This window comes from Priapulus caudatus, unplaced genomic scaffold (assembly GCF_000485595.1).
Source record: "Priapulus caudatus unplaced genomic scaffold, Priapulus_caudatus-5.0.1 Scaffold1583, whole genome shotgun sequence".
Lineage (NCBI taxonomy): Eukaryota > Metazoa > Priapulida > Priapulimorpha > Priapulimorphida > Priapulidae > Priapulus > Priapulus caudatus.
Window position 1 is genome coordinate 39,573 of NW_014578644.1, and position 10,414 is coordinate 49,986.

The 10,414-nt window shown below is 45.3% G+C and overlaps 1 protein-coding gene across 1 annotated transcript in view; it reads left to right on the plus strand.

Moving 5' to 3' along the window:
* LOC106817067 (serine/arginine repetitive matrix protein 2-like) overlaps nucleotides 1–10,414 on the plus strand; it is a gene marked incomplete at its 3' end in the record, with an annotated part of 45,287 nt that overhangs the window by 28,209 nt on the left and 6,664 nt on the right. The window contains exon 4 of the mRNA XM_014821714.1: nucleotides 1–345. This exon is cut by the window's left edge and continues 1 nt beyond it. Coding sequence (XP_014677200.1) covers nucleotides 1–345 — 345 coding nt within the window. The remainder of the gene's footprint in view (nucleotides 346–10,414) is intronic.

The following is a 10,414-nucleotide window of genomic DNA, read 5'->3' on the forward strand; positions in this document are numbered from 1 at the left end:
AGCGTTGCCCCGCCACCTACACGAGAGTGCGAGCGAGGGGAGAGTGGTGCTGTGGCAAACCTCCGTCCACGTGGAGCCCATCCCAAGATCCCCATCAAGTCTCCGCCGGCAGCAACGGCAGCGAGGGCGCCACCGCAGGAGCCGGCAGCGCCACCTACCAGCGTCGCAGCCGACTCCGTGTGGAAGTCTGCAGCGAAGCCTGTCAGATCGTCAGGCGAGAGCGGAGGCGGCCGGCGTGGCGCCCCAGCTGACGGGCGGTGCACCGCTGAGAGCTGTACGGCGAGATCCTCCTCTTGGACGATCACAGCACCAGTAGGCATTGCATCTAAAACACCTGAACAGCCAGTTAAGCACTATGTGCGCTTTTTTTTTTTCTTTGAACTCGTTCAATTGGCGTTATATTTATTTGCTTTTTTTTTGCATACGCATTGATTCATTGTTTTGTTTCATTCGTGCAACTACGACGTAACCATGATTAACCGCACATTACCACAGATCTTCATCATACAGCAGTCATTTCATGCGTGGTGTAATAACGAAACTCAGACAACAATAATAGACGAAACAGTAATAACAGTTCAGAAATCAACATCTTCATCGGGTTATATCATCATTGCAGTTCCACAAAGTTTCATTTTTTTTAACGAATAACCTTATGATTACTTTATTAGTAATCATCTTATCGCTTTGTGTTAACTGCCATGGCATGCTGCTTAATTATTGTTGCATTAGCGAATCAAAATTTGTTTAAATTTAATGTTAGTGCGGCTGAGGTCGGTGATTGGTTAGCGCTTTCGCTGTTTGCTTTGATGAGGATCCGTCGCTTAAGGGACGCAGCGAGTCCGATCCTGGAGGCCGCCGGGCCGCGCCGCCGGCGGGCGCCGCAGCGCCGGGGCGGGCCCGGGGCCGCGCCGGCCGGCGCGCCGCCCTTTGCAGTTTGATCGCCGACATTCACGGGAAACGCCACTGCTAGCCCCTGTCGTTAGTTGTGTTACTATAGCTCCCTCCTGTGTCTTGCTGTGTGTGTTTCTGCGCGTTCGCAGCGCGAGTGTTCCAAGCGTCGCCATGACGACGGGACGAGTTCGCCCCGGCGACGGCTGTCCTGTCCTAGTCGCGAATGTCTAGTTGCCGATCACAGCTGGTATCTGGACAAAGCAAATCTGCATTCGCTTATAAGTCAAACGTCGATGTAGATTTTTTTATTCGACGAATGGCGCCAGAAGCGATGCATTATTGACTGGTTTTGCTGTGGAGTCTTGTGTGTAGCTGGTCACTATGCGCACTAATTCAGAATTCAGCACGATTCAGTCGGACTGCATTGTAGAGTGTGTGTAGCGTGACGCCTTTGTCGAGTGTTTTTTCAAGTGTTTATATAGAAGTTTTGTTCGTCCGGATATACAAGTTAAAGATTCTGTCAATTCGGCTGCAAAAGCTGTTGAATGCAGAAGAATGTATATATACATAATATCAGAGTGAATAATATCTATTATAATAATCTATTATAATATCTATTATAAATAAATCTATTTATAATAATCTTTATAAACGTAGGCGGGTATATTATAATAATCTTTATAATAATCTATTATAATAATACTTGTTATAATATTTATTATTATTCCTCTGATAATATATATGAATTCGTTCGAAATCATATAATTATGGAAAGGAATCTGTAGTTGCCTGTGGTTTTTTTCTTGGACAGCCAGTTCAAAAACCGTCTGTGGTTTTGTTTAGAGAGCAATCAGAACCGTCTGTAGTGTCTGTGGTTAGACTAGCATCAGACCGGTCTGTAGTGTCTGTGGTTTAGAGAGCAATCAGCAGTCTGTACCAATTTCTCACGCAATAGCAGTCATTTCGTCGCTGCAGTGTGACTTTGTAAGCCTTTTCAAACTTTTCGCCTAAGTTATGAGGATTAACTCTGCATATCGATCGCGAAATTTCAAAAGAGCGCAGAGAGGGAGAGCGAAAGAGAGTCAGCTGAGCGAGAGAAGAGGGAGAGAGAGAGAGAGAGAGAGAGAGAGAGAGAGAGAGAGAGAGAGAGAAGAGAGAGAGAGAGAGAGAGAGAAAGAGAGAGAAGAGAGAGAGTAGAGCGAGAGAGATGAGAGAGAGAGAGAGAGAGAGGAGGAGGGGAGGGGGAGAGATGAGAGTGAGAGAGAGAAGTAGAGCGAAATGAAGAGTGGGAGAGAACAGAGACAGAGAGAATGAACTAGGATTCTCAGGAATTTTGAGCTCTCGCATGATTAGCAAAATCGTGTACCATATATCTAGCCAGCGATATCCTCTTCATTGATTGTGGTTGATCGTTTGTTATTCATCCATCTCAGGTTGTCTCGCTCTGTTTGCTCTCATGACAGGCGTTCCTCAGTTCCCCAGCCAGGCGTCAGCTGTGGAAAGACAAGATTGGCACTCTCCGGAGCCACTCCCCGTCAGCCTCCTCCCGTGCGACTCCCCAGAAGTGGCAGTCGGTGCACCACCGCCTCACCGCTGGGTAGTCTGTCTCGCAGTGTCGCTCAGACGAAGATGGAAGGAGGCAGCGGCGGAGGACGCTAGCCATCTCCCCAGGGGCACCACGCTGCAGCGACGGCGGCAGCCGCAGGTGAGTGATGATGATGAACTGTGTTCGTACCTTGTGCACGATATTATCCTAGATTTACCCTTCTTTCCATATATACTACCTTTTAGAACTTCCTCCTACTCGGCATTGTTCCCGTTCCTCTCATCTTTGTCTATTATATATAGTCAATCGTCTGTTCAAATTAACTGTTATATCTATCTATCTGTACATTATCACAGAGTATCACGAGTGCTAACTGGTGTAAGTTTAACTCGCTAGGATGCTAGACATCACCTGCTCGGCCCCAAAATCTTGTTAACTATCTTCTCGTTATAATCTCTAAGAAATTTACATCGTATCTCTGAATATTAATATCTCATAAAACGAAGAGGATATGTGAATGCTGCCACATTAGTGCGTCATGTACATACGCATGCGCAGGTTTCGCGCTGCCTGTACCAGATGCGTGTTGCAGGTGGCGCTGCATGTCATACGCATGCGCAGGTGCGCTGCATGTACATACGCATCGCGCACTGGTGCGCTGCAATTACATACGCTGGTCGCAGTTGGCGGCTGCATTACATACCATGCGCAACGTGGGCGCGCTGCATGTATATACGCGAGCGCAGGTCGGCGCCTGCAATGTAAATAACATGCAAGTGCGCTGCATGTACATACGCCATGCCGCAGTGTCGCGCTGCATGTACGTACGCATGCCACACATGGTGGCGCTGCATTACATACGCGGTGTGCATGTGGCGCTGCATGTACAATAACGCATGTGCAGGTGGCGCTGCAATGTACATACGCATGCGCAGGTGCCGGCATTTACATACGCGTGCTGCAGGTGGCGCTTGCATTACATACGCGTGGGAGGTGGCTGCATGCAGCGTGACGCAGACAGGTCGTAAGACAATGTAAGTGGCAGGTGCTTACACGTTAGTGGCGCTACAATGTACATGCGCGTGCTTACACGTGTAGTGGCGCTACATGTACATGCGCGTGGCTTACACATGTAGGTGGGGCTACATGTACATGCGCGTGGTTACACATGTAGGTGGCGCTACATGTCAATGCGAGGTTGCTTACACTGTAGTGCAGGCTACATGTTACATGCGCGTGTTACACATGTAGTGTGCGTGTGGTGGCCACGCGGGAACAATCTGATGGTGACGGTGTACTACTGCCGACCGATGATTCTTCCACAACTCCACAGAGCAACCCAACGGGCTGACACTGCCCTGCAGAAGGCTCGAGGTAACGAGTGTGACACACCCTCCCCACCTGTACCCAGTCTAATGTTTAATCACTCTCCAGTTTGGATTTATTGTTTGTCCACTGTCCAGTATAGATGTCATGTTTGACCACTGCAGTTACGCCCGGATGTTGTATTGACTACTATATTTTGCCACTGTCCAATCTGGATGGTATATATTACCACTGTCAGTATGGATGTAATATTTTACCATTGTCCAGTTTGGATGTAATATTTTACCACTGTCCAGTTTGGATGTAATATTTCACCACTTTCCAATCTGGATGTAATATTTGACCCTGGTAGGCCTTTTATGTAATAATTTGACCTGGCTAGCCCCTTGTTTGAGTAATGATTTGACCCTGCGGCTAGCCTTGACTTTATATTTGACCATGCGGCTAGCTGATGCTAATATTTGCACCCTGCTACCATGATGTATATTTGACCCTTGCGGCTAGCCTTGATTATATTTGACCCTGGCTAGCCTTGATGTTAATATTTGCACCCGAGCTAGCCTTGATGTAATATTTGACCTGGCTAGCCTTGATGTAATATGACCCTGGCTAGCCTTGAGTTAATATTTGACCCTGGGCCGAGCCTTGGTGGATATATTGTGAACCCTGGGCCTATCTCTGTATTAATATGTTGACATGGCCAGTCTGGATGACATGTAGCTATGTTAACACTGTCTACCCTATCCCTAGCAATATTCTTGCATGTGTTCTATGGTCATCCAGAGTTTACTTGCAGGAATGACTACTAGTATTTAGTAGTAGCCCTTATTAGTATACTATAGTGAACACTAGACACGTCCTCAGTATGTAGGTTAGAGTAACTGTTATGTAGTTCTTATTAATTCACGTCGCGATCTGTGCCTTCCTTCTCATGCCTCTCCTCCACGCTACCCTGCTCTCTGCCCCTTCTCTTTTCTCCTCGTTCATCTCTTACCCCTCCTCCCTTTTCTCTTCCTACCCTACCCCTATTATCTTCTGCATTTCTCTCTCGCCTCTCCGCATACATTCTCTCCTTTCTCACCTTCCTCTCCTCCCTCCTTCTTCCTGTCCTCCTCCTTTGTATCTCACCTCCCCCTCCCTTCCCTTCTCTCCTTCCTCCTCACCAGCATCTTTCATTCGGCATCTCGCGGCGTCCGTGCCGACGTGCGTGCCACACGTCACGTCCACAGCTGTAATTAAGTAACGCAGTTATAATATGCAAATGCCCGTCCGTCAGGCTAAAACTCGAAAGCACATGAATAAAAAAACGCAAGCCTGTCATCCCTGAGATTCCTGCCTCCTTTAGTTGCAGTAAGTTATACTTACTGTTTTCATAATGTTCCATTAAATCACTACACCAGAAATTGCCGATGAATGAAAATCTTGTTCATACTGAGGCGCATCACTGATTGTTGATCACACACCACACGCACGCACGCACGCACGCACCACGCACGCACGCACGACGCACGCACGCACGCACATCTGCCTAAAACTACATTCCCGCTAAAACATAATTTCCCAGAAAACACGTCGTTTCCTTCGTTGACACGTTGTCTCCGCGTACATGCGAGAGATCCGAGGAGCTCAGCTACTCGGCCACCGATGACGAGGCATGGAAGGGATGTGAAGCAGCCACCGATCCTACTTACCTGCGTGCCGAGCAGGGAGACTGACGACACCTTCATCGAGAAGCGCGGGCCCCGAAGTGGAGGCATCGGCCCCGCTCCAGAAGAGACGAGAGCTGCCGATCCGTGCCGCGTGCTGTGAGTTCACCCTCCATCCCACGCCGCGCTGGGTTGGACATTAAAAATGAATTTTATACAAGATAACCATTTTTTTATTTTGCTCGTGTTTGTCCGACTTTTAGTCACATCTCGCTATCTGTAGCAAGATAATTATATTTTAAGAAAGCTAATCTGATTATCTAGAACAGTATGATAGACATATTATATATCTGGCGTATTTACGATTCGTTGATTGACGATTGTTTTGTCCTAGGAACGAGAAGCAGCCATGACTCCGGACAAGCAAAGTACAAGGCCTTCAAATGAGACATGGCAGGGACAATGGTAACGCCAGCAGCCCAGCAATTCCCATACAATGCTGGCAACATTGCCATACAATGCTGGCAACATTGCCATACAATGCTGGCAACACTGCCAGGCCTAAATAAAATATTGGCTTGCTTCCCTTACGACGACTCGCCAAGATGCACGCTACTCGAACATTTTATGGCGATTAAAACAAAACAAAATTATTTGTTTTGCTCAAAAAAAAAATCAAATTCGTTCCGCAAAAACATATACACACAAACAGATTATAACAATTATACATACACTGTATACACAATCTTGTCAAAAAAAAAATTTTTTTTTACTTACTACCTATCGTACCCTGAGAGTACGAGTAGGAAAGGGAACAAACAATTTTTTAAGGCTGAGCCATCAATAACACCATGTTACGTCGCTGACCAGTTAGAAGTGCTAGCTTTAGAACATATGCCGCATACTGAGAAATGCTCACATGTCTGAGGCTTGAGCCTGAATGTATACGACTCTCCCCCGCTCGCACCCGCCCTCACTTGTTCTCGTCTGTCGACAGATGAGCAGCTAAACACCTACGCGACGTACGTTTTCCCCGAGGCGAGGGCAGAGAAGAACACGCATGGTAGGTTATAACGATTTCACGCGTTCATGAATTGCTGGTAGTTACCTCACACAGTCGAACATCGATGGTGGGTAAGCTGATTTGACCGCCCAGTTCATGATGCTGTAGTTACGACTCACACAGTCAGTAACACGATGGTGGGTATAGCTTATGTTACCGGTTCATGAGTGCTGTAGTCTACAGTATACACAAGTTCAGCTAACACGATGCTGGATATAGCGATGTTACGCGTTCATGAGTGCTTGTAGTTACACTCACAACAGGCTCAGCTAACACGAGGGTGGCGGATGTGATGTTACCGCCGCCGTTCATGAGTGCTTGTAGTTACACTCCACACGTCAGTAAACGATCGTGGGTATATAGCGCATGTTACCGCCGCGTTCATGAGTGCTGTAAGTACACCTCACACAGTCAGAAACACGATGGTGGTTTATAGTGATGTTACCCGCTTCATGAGTGCTGTATTACAGTTAACACAGGCAGCTAACCACGATGCGGTGGGATATAGCGCATGTACGCGCTTCATGAGCATCTGTAGTTACACTCACATCAGTCATGTAACACCGATGAGGGCGTTATAGCGATGTTACCGCCGCGATTCTATGAGTGCTGTAGTTACACTCACATCAGTCAGTAACCCACGATCCGTGGGTAGTGATGGTTACGCTGTCATGAGTGCTGTAGTTTACACTCACACAGTCAGTAAACACTCGGATGTGGGTATTAGTGATGTTATCCGCCGCGTTCATGAGTCACTGATGTAGTTACACTCACACAGTCAGTAAACACAGATGGTGGTATATCTGATGTTACCGCTTATGATGCGCTAGTTACACTCACCACAGTCAGTAACACGATGGTGGTATAGCGATGCTTACGCGTTCATGAGTGCTGTAGTTACACTTCACACAGTCTAGTAAACACCGAGTGGTGGGTTATAGTGATGTTACGCCGTTCATGAGGGCTGTAGTTACCACTCACACATCAGTAACACGATGTGGGGGATAGTATGTTAACCGCGCTTCATGAGCTGGCTGTAGTACACTCACACAGTCAGCTAACCACGATTGGTGGTATAGCGCATGTTAGCCGACCGCGTTCATTGAGTGTTTGCTGTAGTTATCACTCACACAGTCAGTAACACGATGTGGGTATAAAAAACGATGTTACCGCGTTCATGAGTGCTGTAGTTACAGTAACACAGGCAGTAACACGATGGTGGGTATGTGATGTTACCGCTTCATAGGCTGTAGTTACAGTAACACAGTCAGAACACGATGTGGGTATAGTGATGAGTATACCGCCGCGTTTCCATGCAGTGCTGTATTTACACTCACAAGTCAGCTAACACGATGTCAGCGTATAGCGATGTTACGCCGCAGTTCATGGTGCTGTAGTACAGTAACACAGTCAGTAAACACGATGTGGTGAGCTATAGCCGATGTTACCTGCGCTTCATGATGCTGTAGCTTACACTCTACACAGTCAGTAACACGATGGTGGCGTTATAGCGATGCTTACCGCGTTCATATGAGTCTGTAGGTTACACTCACCAGTCAGTTAACACAGGTGCGGTATAGCTGATGTACCGCCGCGCTTCATGAGGCGTAGTTACACTCACACAGTCAGTAACACGATGAGTAGGTAGAGTTTGATGATTACCGCCGCGTTCATTGAGTGCTTATTTACCAAAATAACAAGCTCAGTAACACGATGTGGGATATAGTGATTTACCGCGTTCATGAGTGCTGTAGTTACACTCACACAGCAGTAACACGATGGATGGTATAGCCGATGTATATCCGCCGCGTTCATGAGTGCCTGTAGTTACAGTAAACAGTCATAACAACGATGGTGGATATAGTGATTTACGCTCATGAGTGCTGATAGTTACACCACACAGTCAGTAACTACGATGCGTGGTATGCGATGTTACCGCGTTCATGAGTGCTGTAGTTACACTCACACAGTCAGTAACACGAGTGGTGGGTATAGTGATGTTACCGCGTTCAGGTGCTGTAGTTACACTTCACACATCAGTACACGATGGTGCGGCTGATGTATTGTTACCGCGTTCATGAGCTGCTGTAGTTACACTTCACACAGTCAGTAACACGAGGTGCGTATAGTGAGTGTTACGCGTAGAGCTGCTGCTAGGTTACACTCACACAGTTCAAATAGTATCTGTAAGAGTTATAGGGTCACGCACAAATTTATATAGATTGTTAAATTCTAATGTCCTACGGGTAGAACCGTACATAACTGATAGAGTGTTATGAAGGAAAGTTTATATGTGATAAAGAACAACATCCCAGTGGGCAACAGCACCTCGAGTCGACATCGTATATTGGTCGTTTTTAGAACATAACGTCGATTGATGTGATTTGGACGTCCGTGCGACATCAATCAACAAATGTTGGGAGACATGTGATTTGAGAGAAATGTCACCTCGACATCGACAAGAAATCAAATATTGACCACTTTTTGTTTTTAGTTAAAATGAACTTTGTATTAATTTGTTGTCTTCTTATGTTAATTATGTTCATTATGTTATCTTCAATAAATACATAATAAATAGCTATGCTTACGTCATGTGTTCATCGTTGAGCAAACGTGCAAAGCATTATGGGTACAAGGTCTCGACAGCAGAAATCAAAGAATCAGGAAAGCAACCGGCAGTTAGATGCGATATGATATGACTACTAGGCACTTTAATTTAATTTAATATTTTTTTTTTTTAGGGTTAGGGTTAGGGTTTAGGTTAGGTATAGGGTTTAGGTTAGGTTAGGGTTAGGGTTTAGGTTAGGTATAGGGTTTAGGTTAGGTTAGGGTTAGGGTTAGGGGTTGTTTTTTTTTTAAGTGCCTAGTAGTCATATCCTAAGTGCCTAGTAGTCATATCATATCGCATCTAACTGCCGGGTGCTCAAGAAACCAGACAGGCATAATTATGAATCCAGCTAATCCATCGAATATACACAGTATCAGTGTTTAAAAAAACGTACAAGTTATATATTTTGAATATGAAATGTAACTTGAAATGAATCAAATCTAATTTGTATAAAACCTTTGGCTTTATTATTTATTGAACAACGAAACAATCTCTTCGTGAGGATCTTTGTGAAGAATTTTATAAAGAAGAATCCACATGTCATCAAAATTCAATGACACGCATTGTCAATGTCAGGTACTGTGTAGCCTAGTACTAACCACTTATTACTAATAGTAGGCCTTACGACGTATCTGGAAGCTAACCACCAGCAATCCAGTTACTTCCCAATGGAATGTGTCATGTAACAAGCAATATCTGCGGTTTGAACACTGAAACATAAGATCAGTGTCAATCTATTGCCTTGGGCAATTGTGGGGCGTTTGGTTTTCTTGCCAGCCAACCACCACCTCCGGCCAGTTTTGGTGTATGCTATGAATTTCCACTCGCAGAAAATCACAATTGCTTATATTTTCTACTCGCAGTTTCTCAATATCGACACGCATTTTGCGAGTTAGCAATAGGGAAATTCGAGCCCTGATATCGCATATTTTCCTATTACCTACCTATATGCATGTCACATTCAGTTCCATCACATGTGCGACATGTGCTCTCAACAACCACTTCGAAATCACCCCTAGTTTGTTACTTTATATAATGACTGCATTCAGCGATCACACTAAGAACAACCCACCGTTGCTAAGTATTGATGTAATGTAGAATTAAATACAATTCCGCGCGACAGATTGTTAATAAAGCCTTCTAATTAAAAGGCAGTCAGACGTTTCTTTGGCACACCTCGTAAGAATTTTGTCATGCGTCGTTCACGTCCATATCTACTGTGGGTACTGACAATATTGGGTACACCAATATACATCAAATATAGTAACTTAATCAATAAATACTTGTAATGATCTCAAAATATTAATTAAATTGAAGATATCTCTAAAAAA